This window comes from Taudactylus pleione, unplaced genomic scaffold (genome assembly GCF_031769625.1).
Source record: "Taudactylus pleione unplaced genomic scaffold, aTauple2 ptg000003l, whole genome shotgun sequence".
NCBI classification, from domain to species: Eukaryota; Metazoa; Chordata; class Amphibia; order Anura; family Myobatrachidae; genus Taudactylus; species Taudactylus pleione.
Window position 1 is genome coordinate 2,686,177 of NW_028284406.1, and position 16,417 is coordinate 2,702,593.

General features: G+C 44.9%; 1 protein-coding gene across 1 annotated transcript; it reads left to right on the forward strand.

Moving 5' to 3' along the window:
• Window positions 1-857: 857 nt before the first annotated feature.
• LOC148543438 (uncharacterized) lies at window positions 858-12,814 on the forward strand. The gene is made up of 4 exons (XM_088459211.1): window positions 858-1,147; window positions 2,709-2,818; window positions 9,726-9,941; window positions 12,522-12,814. The coding sequence occupies exons 1-4, from the start codon at window positions 858-860 to the stop codon at window positions 12,680-12,682; spliced, it is 777 nt and encodes a 258-aa protein (XP_088315337.1). The 3' UTR covers window positions 12,683-12,814.
• Window positions 12,815-16,417: the final 3,603 nt, after the last annotated feature.

Consider the following 16,417-nt stretch of genomic DNA (forward strand, 5'->3'; position numbering starts at 1 on the left):
TTTATTCTAACTCTCCCCCCCTTTTTTCTAATATAATTCTGCATTGATGTAGATTATATTGACGCAACGATTGACTGATATACCGAAGTTGATGTGATAATTGGTTAACTCAAAATTCAATTGCTGCTTACACTGGCTCTATAAGTTGCATAGTTTGAGTGACATTGATTGTATATTTACTTGCATTTCTATACGGTGTACTATATTGATTTTTTTATACAGTATTTGTAATTTTGTAATTTTCTACATTATATTATATTCAAGTACTTTGTTTCTTTGTACTTTGACATAATTTCAATCTATATTTGTACTATTTTCCAAAAAAGTTTGAAAAGATTAACAGTAGTTTGTATATTGTTTGTTCCAAGAAACAGACTAGTCGTTTATCAGACAATTTTATTTTCTCTAATTCTTGGATTGTGCAATGTATAATTGTTTTATTGCTGTTCAATAAAAAGATATTTAAAAAAAAAAAAAAAAAAGGTGCAATCCCTTTTTCTATATCAATTAAAGCCCTCCTTCTCTCAAAATATAGGATAGAAAGTAGTTCAGTTCTCACCATACTAATCGATGGTGGGTTCGGAGACAACCAGTTTTGCAATATAGCTTTTTGAGATTTATTATTATTTTTATTTTATTTTTTATATCAGAATATTCTACCATCAGCCTTTATTTGTGATTTTTTTTTTTTTGTCCTTTATATTTTACAATACTATCAGAGAAACTACAACTTATTATGAGTTGCTGAGACCGTGGGACCCTCTGACAGTGCCCTGTTAGTATGGATGGGGTCACGTGCACTATTTCTCACCCAGGTGTTGCATATTTGCTCTACGTGCTGTTGCCTGTGTGTAGCAATGGCCACCGGATACATTACTCTGCTTTGGTGCTTGGGGCTGTATTTCGGGGCCTCCTCCGGCTGCATGAGAGTGAACCCCTGCAAGTGCCTGATGAAGGACGGCTCGGGGGTGATTAACCTGGCTGCGCTAGGGAATATGGAGGGTTTCCTGGTAAGGGATAGGAAGGTGCAGCGTGATGTAAAGGGAAGCACAATGGAACGATCTGTAACCTTCAGCCCCTGCCACCCTTTTGGCGAACCTATGGCTCTTGTGAACTGTTCCCGTGTCGCTGTGTGTGTTGTCACCAGGTAACGTACAGAGTGGGGCCACTTGACCTGTATATGATTTGTTACATGTTTATATGTACTGTGCATATCCAAATAATCTACATTCATCAAGTACTTGACTTTGGCACTACCATAGATAAAGTGGGGAAAGTCTAATGTCATATACAGATACAGTAATAAAGGTCCATCTGGGGATATATACCATAGGTGCAAGGGGTGCAGCTGCTATGGGTCCCAGAGCTGAGGGGGACCCATCTTCCTTGTCAAAGTTGTGTGTCATAGGCAAACGAAGGGGGGGTTCCGGTTGCCTAGAAACCCCCCTCCCTAGCTCACACCATGATGACCACAATAGAAATAGCATATAATACTAAAGTTGCATGTTTGTTTTTGTTTTTTTAAGATCCCCACAGTGTCACAAATTGAATAATTAGAAGTACCTGTTGATCTTTGAAAATGTGTGAGCCAGTAATAGATATACTTGGCAACCAAATAGGAGATCTGGTAAACATGCACTGTTAGGGGTGCACTGATATAAAATTTCTATAGAGTCAATTATTAATATTGTTTAATAATACACTTCCCAGTACATAAGGAGACCAAACTAGACGAGACCAGGGCAATGCTAGGTTCTTTTGCTGCTCCCCCAGATTTCCGAACTTGTTCAAATGATCTGGAATAGTGACCCTGATTCAGAGACTCTCTGAAAGAGCGCTCGCTCTGAATCAGGGCGTTTGGTTTTTTTTGTGCGGCCTCCTGGTCGCTCGCATAGCTGTGGGTGACCACCCACAGCTATAGCGAGCGGCAAGGATGATGGTCGCGATGGTCAAGACCATCGCGACCATCGGGCTTGCAACGAGACCCTTGTGGTAGGGTCTTGTTCATCGCAAGCCCAAGAGAGCTTTCGGCTCGAACAGAGCCGGAAGCTCTCCACTGACATCACTCGTGATGTCAGTGGGGCCTCCCCCAAACGGCAAGCGTTCCCTCGGGAACGCCTCTGTTTGGACAGCCACCCCCACCGGCCCGCCCACCAAACGGGGCAAGCTGTCACTCAACATCGACAGCTCGCCCCCTTTGGTGCAAGACCCGGAGCGACGGATTGCCCTTCGCTAGCCGGGTCTCGCGCATGCACTAGCCGGCTCCGTCGTGTGCATGCGCTGTGGGCCACCATCGACCCGGTTGCGAGCGCGGGTCTGAATCAGGCCCAGACCGGGTCTGAATCAGGCCCAGAGCCCACATCTGACATAATAACATTCAGCTCAGGCAGGATGGCCCTACTGCTGCATATAATGACATACTGTGATTGCTGGTCCTGTATATGTCAGAATTACATACCTTTGTACGACATGTATTATAACTGGTTAAGTGACGATTATGCCCTTTTCATGGACTGGCGACACTATTGGGTGGTACATAGGGGCCCTTATAAACTGTTGCTATGGGGCCTTCAAATACCTAGTTACGCCCCTGGAGACCATGTTTAGTGTCTCTTTAATGAGCTACTAAACTATATGCTGGTTTGTTTGACTTGTTTTATTACAGCCCAATCAGGTGCAAATTCACAATGGTTGTTTTGCTTATTTAGAGACCCAGAGACGAAAGGGAGTATCGCCCAGTATTTAGGATTTGGGCAGCATGAGGACAATGAATTCACCTACAGCAACGACAGTAAAATTCTGTCTGTCACATACAGAGGTAAGCAGCAAAACTATAGTCCTGATACAGAGGCGGACGCCATTCCCGCGCGTATGTGACTTCTTATGGATACGCACTTGCGAAAATATGTAAACGCCAGTTTAAGCGTTCCCCTTTGTGCAGTAACATGCGGCGGGCTGCACAAACCCTGCGACGCACACTTTGCATATCTAAGCAAAGCTCAAGTCCGCTGGTGGATCTGACCACTCCGCCATTGACGCACTATTGGACGGAACATCGTCTCTTCAAGTAGTCCCTGGCCTGAGCTTAAAATATGGCCACCGTGGCTGTGGTGCTGCAAAAGAGAACGCAGGCGTATGCCGAATCACGCCATTGACAAGCCCAAAACATGCCCATAAGACGCCCTCATTTTGCGTCCACTTTAGGTCACCTCCCAGACTCCATTCTGAAACATCCATGAATTGCAGATGCCGTCCCTACTCATAGCGATGCCATACGCAACTGCGTACGCCAGGAGTTACCGAACTCCGCCATTACAGTTCAGGTTTTTTAAGATATCCATGCTTGGGCACAGGTAACTTAATTAGTACCTCAGTCAATTTGATTTACCCGTCTGGATTCAAGCATGGATATCCTTAAAACTTGGGCTGTAATGGCAGAGTTTGGAAACCTCTGGCGTACGCCATCGCACACCTAGGTTCACCAGTGAAAACTTTTTGCCGAAAAACGGGTTATCGCAGATAAATGGATACCCCGCTATATATGTAAGAGTACATTTATTCTGGTATATTAATCATGAGAAAGGAGGGTCCTGAGTATTATTCCACCTCAGAAATAATCTAGGGCCACCAAACTTTGGCTGAAGTTGTACTCTCTACTCCCAACTCTCCGGGCTGCATGTGGAGTGTTAGCCTGCGACTTACAACATATGGGCAGACTCAGTGATACTAATGATGATGTTTGCGACTGTGGTTGGAAAAACTGCAGCACGGACCCTCGCATTAGCCCTACGGTAGTAAATATAGCCTCTGCTGCATCACGCAAACACAGACACTTTGCGTCCAGCTGAAAATCAGCCCCTGCTGAGAACTATGGGTCTAATTCAGAGATGTATACAGATTATTATTATTATTATCATTTATTTATATGGCGCCACAAGTTTTCCGTAGCGCCTTACAAAGTACATAAACAAATAGATTGATATACAGTGACTTACAGTACAGTACAGTACAATACAATACATTACAGGACATTGGTAATGTACATTGCTACATTCACGACCATAACACCCAGATAAGCAACAATGCAAAGCAATCAAGTGTTCGGTGCCCTGGTAGAGAGTAAGAAGTAGATGAAGGTATAGTAAGGAGATGCACAAGAGGGTAGAGGGATGAGAGATCGACAGGGTCTACATAGACACTCAATACGTCAACACCAGGTGGTCGACAGGTACAGAAGGTTGACAAATTGTTGACACAAAAAAAATGCTAACACCTATTTTTTTTCATGTTTTTTTCACCCTTTTTAAGGTTAGGGGTTACGTTTGGACACTTGGCGGAGGGTTAGGGTTAGGCTGCCAGAGGGGGTGGTTAGGGTTAGGCACTGGGGGGAGGGTTTGGTTTAGGCACTAGGGGGATGGTTAGGGTTAGGCACAGGCATTTGGGGGATGGTTAGGATTAGGCACTAGGGTGAGGGTTAGGCACTTGGGGGAGGGTTAGGCTGCGGAAGGGGGCGGTTAGGGTTAGGCGCTAAGGGGAGGGTTAGGTTTAGGCTAGGGTTAAAGTTAGGCACCAGGGGGAGGGTTACGGTTAGGTACCAGAGGGAAGGGTTAGGTTGAGGATTAGGCTTAAATTTAAAGGGGAAAAAAAACAGTATCAACCATTTGTCCCTGTCGACCTTTTGTCAGAGGAGCTAGACCTTTTGACCCTGTCGACCATCTGGTGTCGACCTATTGTGTGCCTATCTAGACACTGTCAAACTTTTATACAACACACCCGATTCAGAGGTGGCGGTAAATCAGGTTGCAGCTGCGATCCGTACACAGCGGTTACAGCAGCAGCAATGACAATGTAGCTCCAGTCGATGGCAGCGTGTCTTTAGGATGACTGGTGGTGACTGACAAGCTGTGACGTGAAGCCTTTGATAGTTATATTAATAAGGTGTGTTCTAGAAATAACCCAAAGGTAAAAGCTACGTGGTGTAGATAAAGGTGAAAGGGAATATGACTAAGGATACACCTGGATTATTACTATTTAGAGCTGTATATAGAAATGTTTAGCGTGCCTGGGGTCAGAAGATAAAATGATGCCTCAACTATAAAAATATAGCCTGTGCCACAGAGCTTTGCACCATGGGCGGTTGCCCTTTTGACCCACCTATTAATGTGAGGGCACAGTTTTATAGATTTCTGCATGTATTTCCAGCCTGTGGGAGGTTGGACTTTGTAGGCTTGTAGCAGCTCTCAGGTTTTAGGGAGAACTCTCTTCTGTTTTTAACATCCAGTTGTTTGGAGGCAGAGCAACTCTTTGGTATCAAACTTCATCCCCTGCTTGTCCACCTATCCCCCAATTTTACAGTGGGTGGGAATAGAAAAAAAACTATAGACAAGCAAATCATAGGGGTTTCACAGCAGCACATTGCATTTAAGGAAAACTGTGAGTATATGTTCTTGGGGGTTAAAGAAGTGACAAAAAAGGTATCCCCCAGCACTCAGTATGATATCAGCAATAAGACTTGAAAAACTACATGGTGGTAGATAAATCAGAGATCTTAGGCCCTCATTCAGAGCCGTACGCTCTGAGCAGAGCGCACGCTCTGAATGAGGGCCGCCCTCCATAAAAATGGAGCGTCCTCCTGGACGCTCGTATAGCTGTGGGTCACCACCCACAGCCTATACGAGTGTGCAGTTTGATGGCCGCGATGGTCGTGACCATCGCGACCATCGAAACTGCGAGCCGGAGCCTGCGTTTGAGGTTTTCAACCGCAAGGCCCGGAGTGATTTTGGCTCTATCAGAGCCAAAATCACTCCCACTGACATCACTAGTGATGTCAGTGGGCCGGCTTCTGACGGTAGGCGTTCCCTTGGGAACGCCCCCGTCAGGGAGGCACGCCCCCGGCACGCCCACCAAATGGGGCGTGCTGTCAATCAACATCGACAGCACGCCCCCTTTGATCAGACACAACGAGCGAAGGACTTTCCTTCGCTCATCACGTCTGGCGCATGTGCACGACGGAGCTCCCTCCGTCGTGCGCATGCTCAGTGCAGACCATCGACCCACTTGCGAGCGGACAGCCGCTCGCGAGTGGGTCTGAATCAGGCCCTTAGTTGCATATATTTGCAAAGCTATGTGTAAGCCTCCAGGCCACGTCACGGCGTCTCTGATACTGGAGGTTTCTACTTCTAGGTGCCTGGGGTGCGGAACCCCTAAAAACCAGCCACCCCAGGGCAGCACACCAGTGAAAAACTAAACTAAAGGTGTTAGTAAGTGTTAATAATATTATTAATAAGTCTATGTGTTAGGGGTGATACACAGGTGAAGGGTGTAATTAAAATGCTAAGTAAGTAGTATTAGTAGAAAATAAGTATTAATAATGTGCTAAATGGAGTGTTCTAGAGACGCCGTGACCTGGCCTTTTTTGTTTCTTGTATAGACTAACCCCTCCCTTTCATGCACTTGAGTGGTATTACCAGGGCCGGCTCTAGGGGTGTTCGAACAGTGTGGTCGCACAGGGGTGCCACCCGTAGAGGGCGCACCCCTCCCCAGCATCCCGATTTCAGCCGGACAGTATAGTGGCCCGCGGGTGGTCAAATCGGGAGGTTGGGGACCCCCAGCTGTGCGTCGGTGCCGGACCCCCGGAGTGTGAATGGATGCCGAGCGCATGCGTCCGGCATCCATTCACTGACGAGAGAGGGCTGGGGAAGCCCAGCCAGTGACTGAGTGCTGGGCATTACCCCCAGACTGACGTTATTTGGAGGCGTGCCATGCAAATAACATCACAATGGGCGTGGCCTATGGTAATTAGGCCACACCCCCAAATTTGTAAGTGCTCATTGTTAAGGGTCGGCTATGGGTGCTCCAACCCCTGGACCTGGCCCTGGGTATTACTCAGGTTATTGAGCAGCTACCAATATGCATTGCGGGAAGACAGACCTGCGTATGACAGAAGCTGTATCATGGTGGGTGTGAGGCTAAGAAATAAAGTACTAACCAACCAATCAGCCTCTAACTGTAATTTTACAGGCTGTGCTAGTAAAATGTCAGGAGCTGATTGGTTGATAGTTACTATAACTCTCACTGCTTCATCTCTTTCCAACATTTGATACATTTCCCCCATCCGGAAGGAGCAGGGTGCCTGATTATTGCAGAGCAGTGATAGGAGGTACATGTCGCACTGACACAGGGAGCTGGTGGTGTCAAACACTTCTACATTAAAGTCACACACATCCGAGTCAGTAAGTCCACGCACAGGTCAGTTGTGGCTTGTAATCCCTTCAACCAACAAAATGGAGGATAACATTACAAAGACTTTTTCAGCAAATGTACTGTGCCATAAATCTTAAAACTAAAACACTGTTCAGTTGTCCTGTATTTAAAGATGGAGGCAATAGTCTGCAAAAAGCACAAAATGGCAGAGGCGCCGCTCAAATTCCACTTTGGCGTTTAGGGCCTGATTAAGGTTTGTGGGGGCCCCAGGTCAACTAACTTGTGGGACCCCCCCACCGTTAAAATTGACATGCGTACTCTACATATATGTACCCCTGTTTCTTTGCACTCACAATCATTCCCACGCTATAAATCTCGTACCATGTATGTTCACATAAAGGTCGCCCCCCCCATTTCCCAATTGCATTCCTCCACTTTGGTGGTTTAAGGGTCTATTTACTAAACAGTGTTAGGAGACAGAGTGAAAAGTGATAAGGTGCCAGCCAATCAGCTCCCAACTGTCATTTTTCAAACACAGCCTGTGAAATGGCAGTTGGGAGCTGATTGGCTGGCACCTTATCACTTTCTTATCACTTTTTACTCTGTCTCCTAACACTGATTTGTAAATAGACCCCTAAGTTACCTCAGGCCATCCTGTCATGCTCCTCTGTCTCCAGACCGCTCCTCCAGGCTCCACTGACTGTAAATTTCATTACATCACGTCCGCAATGCTGCCGGGAACCAGGCCCGGGAATAGCGCTGGTGCGAGGGATCCAGGCACCTCTTTAGGGTGCCCATTTATTAATAATCACACCTGGAATGCGACCTGGGCATGATATTAGCAACCATGATCATATTGCAGGATACGATAATAGTGTCGGCATGTGCGGATATTTTTGTGGAAAATGCCGCAAATATTTAATGATAAATAACCCCCTAGGTGACCTTGACAGATACCACTAAGGCAATGGTTAGGGCCCTCCGTGTGTGTGGTGCCCCGGGTGACCAGCCCAGCCGCCCCACTTATAATCTGGTACTGTGGCCCTGGTGCATTTAGACCACCCTGGTGGATTTTTGACATTTTGGGGGGCGATCGTATTTCTTTGTGATGTTGGAGCAATGCACATGATACGAAGTTGAACGGCACGTGAAGTGTGATCATGGTGGCTCTACATCGCTCCAACATCACCTCAAAATCACGAATTTCGCTTTATGTTACGCTACTGCAGGCCTGGCCAACCTGTGGCTCTCCAGCTGTTGTGAAACTACAAGTCCCAGCATGCCCTGCAACTGTTTTAGCATTCCCTAATAACAAAACTGTGGCAAGGCATGCTGGGACTTGTAGTTTCACAACAGCTGGAGAGCCACAGGTTGGCCAGGCCTGCGCTACTGCATGTAAGGGTGAAGTGCACATTACAAATCACCGGTACATTAACTGAGCAAGACCTTGGTGTTTGGGAGTGGGAAAATGTGTTATTCAATGGTGTTTCTACAGTGCTAGTTGTTCGGACTCTTAAGTAGTGGTTAGGTTTGTATACAGTACACGCCTCTTGAGTTTTTACCACAACTTAGGTCGTCTTCAGGTTTACAGAGGTGTCTCCCCCAAGGGAGAAAACAGGATGTGCACACTGATGTTTGATGCTAGGACCTTGTAGGAGCAAAACCAGCTTTTAAATGAGGCCTAGGGGTAAATTTACTAAGGTGAGAGTTTTTATAAATGGAGATGTTGCCCATAGCAACCAATCAGATTCTACTTAACATTTAACTAGCACCTTATAGAAGATAATTGCTAGAATCTGATTGGTTGCTGGTTGCTATGGGCAACATCTCTACTTCTACAAACCCACACATTAGTAAATCTACCCCACAGACAGTCATCTGAATTCCAGCTACCACGGTGGTTTTAATTACTTTGTGTTCTTGAATGTAAAATGTCTACACAAGTGGTTTGTCTATGAAATACCCCATCTGCACAGTACAATAACAAGTTGCGGTTTTTAATTTTGAGACAAAAATCAGGCTCGTCATTTTATTTTGTTTTTTTTAAGCAAATACGTCCAGTTATTTATGTAATATATACAGTTTTTGTAATGATTAAAGCATGAAGCACTCGCCTGTACTGAACACGTACAGCAGCACGCAATACAAAATTACAGTACAGCCGCAATTTCACAGTACAATATGCCACATGCAGGTTAATTTTCTGGGATGTAAAATATGGGAAAAGACCATGCAAATTCACCAAAGTGGGTCCATTGTCACGCATTAGGGCAGTGGGGTTCTCAACGCCAGGTCATGTTTTCAGGATTTTTGTATGTGGATACCGGTGGGATAATTACTGACCCAACAAAATAGTTCAACTTACTAGTGCATAATTAAAGATATCCAGAAAACTTGACCTGTTGGGTACTTGCTGACTGGAGTTGAGAACCACTGCGTTTAGGAATGATGGGACCATGAAATTATAAAATTAGGTTATTTAAAATGGGGGTTTCATGTATAATGTCTTGCTCTCTCTCCAGCCGCACATGACAGCCCTGTGAGAACAATTGTCCAGTTTAACTGCAGTCCAGTCACATCGGTCAGCTTCTCCCCCCTGACGGACAGTACTGAGGTGCTTGAGATTGCTGTACAGAGCCCGTGTGCTTGTCCCAGCAGCTGCCAGGCTGAAGATGTCGGCCCAGGGAACACTATACTCGTCGTGTTTGCCCTGTCACTCACAGCATACTTCCTGTTTGGTGAGCATACGGGGTTGAATATTATTGCACGTTCAGCAGTAGATTGGGGTGAAGCCCTCAACAGATATTCAGATGCTAATTAACTAGTTAGAATTATTATCTTTTATTTATAAGGCACCAAAAGGGTTCTGTAGCGCTGTACAAAAGGGATAAAACTGACAACAGGACACATAAGTACAGACTAATACAGGGAGTGTATACATTCATGGATACATAATTACAGCGTGCAGTTAGCATAATGATGTAACCTTATATAGTTATGCAGAGAAAGCAAAGGGAAGAGGGTTTTGCATGCAGTGGTTTCTGAAGGTGATCGCTACACTGTGGAAATGCTGCATGCAGTGGTTTCTGAAGGTGATCGCTACACTGTGGAAATGCTGCATGCAGTAGTTTCTGAAGGTGATCGCTACACTGTGGAAATGCTGCATGCAGTGGTTTCTGAAGGTGATCGCTACACTGTGGAAATGCTGCATGCAGTGGTTTCTGAAGGTGAGCGCTACACTGTGGAAATGCTGCATGCAGTGGTTTCTGAAGGTGATCGCTACACTGTGGAAATGCTGCATGCAGTGGTTTCTGAAGGTGAGCGCTACACTGTGGAAATGCTGCATGCAGTAGTTTCTGAAGGTGAGCGCTACACTGTGGAAATGCTGCATGCAGTAGTTTCTGAAGGTGAGCGCTACACTGTGGAAATGCTGCATGCAGTAGTTTCTGAAGGTGAGCGCTACACTGTGGAAATGCTGCATGCAGTGGTTTCTGAAGGTGATTGCTACACTGTGGAAATGCTGCATGCAGTGGTTTCTGAAGGTGATTGCTACACTGTGGAAATGCTGCATGCAGTGGTTTCTGAAGGTGATCGCTACACTGTGGAAATGCTGCATGCAGTGGTTTCTGAAGGTGAGCGCTACACTGTGGAAATGCTGCATGCAGTGGTTTCTGAAGGTGAGCGCTACACTGTGGAAATGCTGCATGCAGTGGTTTCTGAAGGTGAGCGCTACACTGTGGAAATGCTGCATGCAGTGGTTTCTGAAGGTGATCGCTACACTGTGGAAATGCTGCATGCAGTAGTTTCTGAAGGTGAGCGCTACACTGTGGAAATGCTGCATGCAGTAGTTTCTGAAGGTGATCGCTACACTGTGGAAATGCTGCATGCAGTAGTTTCTGAAGGTGAGCGCTACACTGTGGAAATGCTGCATGCAGTAGTTTCTGAAGGTGAGCGCTACACTGTGGAAATGCTGCATGCAGTAGTTTCTGAAGGTGAGCGCTACACTGTGGAAATGCTGCATGCAGTGGTTTCTGAAGGTGATTGCTACACTGTGGAAATGCTGCATGCAGTGGTTTCTGAAGGTGATCGCTACATTGTGGAAATGCTGCATGCAGTGGTTTCTGAAGGTGATCGCTACACTGTGGAAATGCTGCATGCAGTGGTTTCTGAAGGTGATCGCTACACTGTGGAAATGCTGCATGCAGTGGTTTCTGAAGGTGAGCGCTACACTGTGGAAATGTGGCATGCAGTGGTTTCTGAAGGTGATCGCTACACTGTGGAAATGCTGCATGCAGTGGTTTCTGAAGGTGAGTGCTATACTGTGGAAATGTGGCATGCAGTGGTTTCTGAAGGTGAGCGCCACACTGTGGAAATGCTGCATGCAGTGATTTCTGAACGTGAGCACTACACTGTGGAAATGCTGCATGCAGTGGTTTCTGAAGGTGATCGCTACACTGTGGAAATGCTGCATGCAGTGGTTTCTGAAGGTGAGCGCTACACTGTGGAAATGCTGCATGCAGTGGTTTCTGAAGGTGAGCGCTACACTGTGGAAATGCTGCATGCAGTGGTTTCTGAAGGTGATCGCTACACTGTGGAAATGCTGCATGCAGTGGTTTCTGAAGATGAGCGCTACACTGTGGAAATGCTGCATGCAGTGGTTTCTGAAGGTGAGCACTACACTGTGGAAATGCTGCATGCAGTGGTTTCTGAATGTGAGCGCTACACTGTGGAAATGCTGCATGCAGTGGTTTCAGAAGGCAGAGCGCTACACTGTGTAAATACTGCATGCAGTGATTACTGAGAGTAACTGCTGCACTGTGGGAATGCTGCATGTAGTGATTACTGAGAGTAACCGCTGCACTGTGGAAATGCTGCATGCAGTGATTACTGAGAGTAACCGCTGCACTGTGGAAATGCTGCATGCAGTGATTACTGAGAGTAACCGCTGCACTGTGGAAATGTTGCATGCAGTGATTACTGAGAGTAACCGCTGCACTGCGGAAATGCTGCATGCAGTGATTACTGAGTAACCACTGCACTGTGGAAATGAATGAGTGTTATGAGCGCCCTCCAATCTCTTGTCTAGATACAACCGTAAGCATAAATTCAGGAGGACATATTTTATGGTCGCACTCACTAATATTAATCACAAACCTCCACCGCAAACAAACAGCCAACCCTTTGTAACCTCCATGTTATATAGTATTCTGCATTAACAGTATAAAATGTGTGCTACAAGCAGTGGTCCTCTGTATGTGACTTTCCTGGGGACCTTTAATGTACTGATATTGGGTGTATTATGACAACTGTTTTCTTAGGTGCCTGCTCCCTGCACTCTATGCAGACCCCAGACGGAAGTAACATCACCCCCGAACCTCGTCTCTGGTGCTGGATTTGCTGCCTGTTCGACCGACAGCGGGAACTCAACTTGACTGACAGTTTTAGTGAAGTTGAGTCCATTGACTATCTCAATGTGTAGTCGAAATGTCAGATGAGACAGACACCACTTATTACCATTTATTATTGATTTATGGCATAACAGCAACCACGGTAACTGTTAGGAGTATAGTTACTAAAGTGAGAGTTTTTAGAAGTGGAGATGTTGCCCATAGCAACCAATCAGATTCTACTTAACATTTATCTAGCACCTTCTAGCAGATAATAGCTAGAATCTGATTGGTTGCTATGGGCAACATCTCCACTTCTAGAAACCCGCCCTTTTGTAAATATAACCCTTATAAATCTTTACAGTATGTACAGAGACCACATGAGATAAATAAGCAACTTTGGTCTTAAAGGCTATTGTTTAGCTCTCATCTGCCCAGAAAATTTAACAAACAACAGTTTTCGTCCATTTTCCGGCATATGGGAGCAAATTGCTGATTGTCATTTGCTTTCATACCTTACCAAATTTTCATTCCAACCAACTAATTGGCTGGTTGGATGTAAGTTGGTCTAGTGTGTGGCCAGCTTAACAGTCCAGGTTTTAGTGATATCTATGCCTGAGCACAGGTGGTTAATCAAAATAACTGCAGTACTACTTAACACACTTGTGCTCAAGTATGGCTATCCTTAAACCCTGGACTGTTAAGTGTGCCTTGAGAGCCGTGGTTGGGAACCCCTGGTCTAGGGGGATATACAGAAAAGATGTGAATTTAGACAGTTCGTGGCTTCAAGGTCAGGGAGAGAGGTCAGTGAAAAGAGGGAATACATCATCATAATAATAATAATACTAGATGGGGGTGTGGCAACATCCATTCGTTAAAACAAGTGGAAGAAATACTTTAGAAATACTATGCACTTCACCGCGGCAGGCAGAGGAGGGGGGCAAGCAAGCCAGGGCCTGTGTAGTTAGTACCACCTCCCACCCGTTGTTCCCCGGCACCCATGCACATGCCATGTTCCATGGGTATGTACAATATATAGGGTGTAGATATATATCCAGTGGTTGGCAAGGTGTAAACTGACTCTCAAAGCCATTCGGATATCACTTGAAAAGTTGATCGCAAATAAGCTAAATGAAATGTACAGCTTAAAGATTTAATGCAAGGATCTGCATATTTGTGGACTGTGTTGATCAAACAGTAGCGCGTCAGTCATTGAGTGGAATCCTACATATTTACTTAGGAGGTATGTAGCCCAGTGTTGGGAGCTATTTCAGATACTTTGTACATGTTCATCCATAAGGGTGGGGCGTTTGATATGTTATCACAAGCCTTTGCTCAAGTTGCTAACAACATTGGCAAGTCAGAAGGGCAGGTTGTACTAAGCAGGTGAAAACAGCCCGTCCTACAATATTAACGCAACAGGTTTATATTCAGGGCGCTGCAAGAGGGGCGTGCGGGCGATGTTTGGACGTGGTCACACTATCACGGGCGGAAGTGCGATTAAAAAAAAACAATAAAGTGGACAATCATTAACCTATAGTTGAATAGATTGCATAAAAGTGAATGTGATTGTATGCCTTAACTATTAAAAAAAAAAAGTGTAATCGTATTATATTTATTTTTAAATAGAATTTTGTGTTTTGGGTCAAGTACAATTAATATTTTTTATGGTTTGTTTTAAGATTATTATTTTTACCTATATCTTCCCAATTTAAATGCCCTGCTCACCTGTTCTTATGGCTGAAGGTCACTGTAAGAATAAACAGACCCCACCCCCAGTTCTTACCTTGCTACTATCTCCATTACTAATCCAGCTGCCAAATTCCTTATAGATGTAACAAAGTATTAAGTTTACATGTAGTTGCAGGTGTCGCTACTTATTTCTGTCCATAACTAAACCTCTGCCAGTGTTAAACAATAAGGAGCATCAAACAAAATAGTGAATGACTTGGCTGTAAGGGTAAATAGCAGCCAATAACTCTTTCTTTGTGGTTGTATATAATACCGCTTTTATACCTAAATTCCGGGTCTGACCCGGAGGTTGGAACAGGGTCAGACCCAAAATTTAACCGACGCCGACCCAGGATTTTCCCGAGTCGGCGCCGTTCACACCGGAGCCGGGTCTGCCGTGACCCGGCTCTTATGGCGTGGAAGTAGACGCTTGGAGATTCCGTAATCTCCAAGTGCCACTGAAGCTGGCCAATCAGCCGGCATGCGGCGCGCTCCAGGTCATCGTGACCCAGATCACGCCGTTTACACTGCAGGGTTTCACGGGTCATTCCCCTGTTAAACCCTGCAAGTTACCTGGGTTGGATTGCAGGGTCACTCGACCCGGGAATCCAACCCTGTCCCTTTTACACCAAGGAGCTACCTGGGTTAACCCTGCAATAACCCGTGTTTAGCTCTGGTGTTAAAGGGGTATAACACACTTCGCCCTAAATACGTAAACTGTTTCCTCCTAGCTTCTTGGTATCTGCTAGACCTGGTTGCCCCCTGGTCACCGCCAAATGCGTTTCGTTTTGCAACTGTTATATTTCTGGATCTGCATGATCATTTGTTCACAAGTTACAGCTTGGCGTAGCCAGCCAGGTGTTCTATCATATTGCATGATAAGCATTATATGAGCATTGTGGAACTGCTCCATTAGAGTTTATGATGATGGTAACTGTTAATACATTAATCTATGAAAATGACTGATGATGTCATACTCAAATACAACGGTAGTATTATCTTTTCAGGGTTTTTTTTTTCAGTTTTTTTATTGTTTTTCGTATTGACAATAACATTTTGTTTAAATAATATAAGTTAAAAATCATGCATGACATGGTTTAAGAATATCTAGTTATACACACACTGTATGTACAGGACCACACAAGGTGAGATGTTATAGATAATGTTTCTGTATTGCATCTTTTACATGTTGTACTAGCACCTCATTTAATAAAAAAAAGGAGCGTTTCTGGCTTTATATAAACATAAATTCTTTTTACGTTAAAATATATTTAAATTGGTTTCTTGCATTTTTTTGGGGGGTAGCATTTTGGGTATCTCTGTGACCTCCTCCCAGACATCATCGCTTAGGGGACCTAGAATACTCTCTTAATTACTTTCTGATCTTATTGAATTTAATGTGAAGAACACCAATAAGCCAATTATATGCAGTGAAGTCATTATATGGGTGCTCCCAGATGCTAGCAGTCTTATAATCTCGGTGTCTGTATGGTAGTGGTGAAAGCCATAATTTGTGTGATAGAGTTGTACGTACACAGATGTGCCCTCACTAACCTCTCTAACCTATTCTCTAATCACTCCAAATGGACCCGTTTGGTGCACCACCTATAAAGCAACTAAGATCTGGTGACTCAGGAGTGTTAGAGATTAAGGTTAGGGGAGAAATACCAGGAAGCTACAGAATCGGAGATCTGACCCGGCCGGCAGTGGCGGTCTCATGACCCCTGAGACCCCCTGAAGACACGGTGGGGCCACAGCAGCTGTCAGGAGCAGGTAACCCACCACTGGACCAACAAGGACGATCGTATAACATGTCAACATTTCATCAGTGTCTACATGATGACCATGTCAACATGCTCATGTCGCTATGACGTCTCCTAAATATGCTGTCATTTCCCAATGTCATACATACGTACATGGTTTTATTACCCGCAGGTCGCCGTGCCTGCTAATGTTCACAGGATTCTGTGTCATAAGAAGTTTAACATATTACAGAACAAAATTATGGTTACATTCATAACATGTCCACTGGTATGTACTTACTACAGATTTCAGCACCATTTTTCACAATTAAATTATAACCACATTTTTCCAGT

Bases quoted from the DNA above. Each gene is read 5' to 3' on its own strand.
- LOC148543438 (XM_088459211.1), top strand. From the start codon at position 858: ATGGCCACCGGATACATTACTCTGCTTTGGTGCTTGGGGCTGTATTTC. The intron at 1,148-2,708 runs GTAACGTACAGA...TTGCTTATTTAG, and splicing joins GCTGTGTGTGTTGTCACCAG to AGACCCAGAGACGAAAGGGA. The intron at 2,819-9,725 runs GTAAGCAGCAAA...CTCTCTCTCCAG, and splicing joins TCTGTCTGTCACATACAGAG to CCGCACATGACAGCCCTGTG.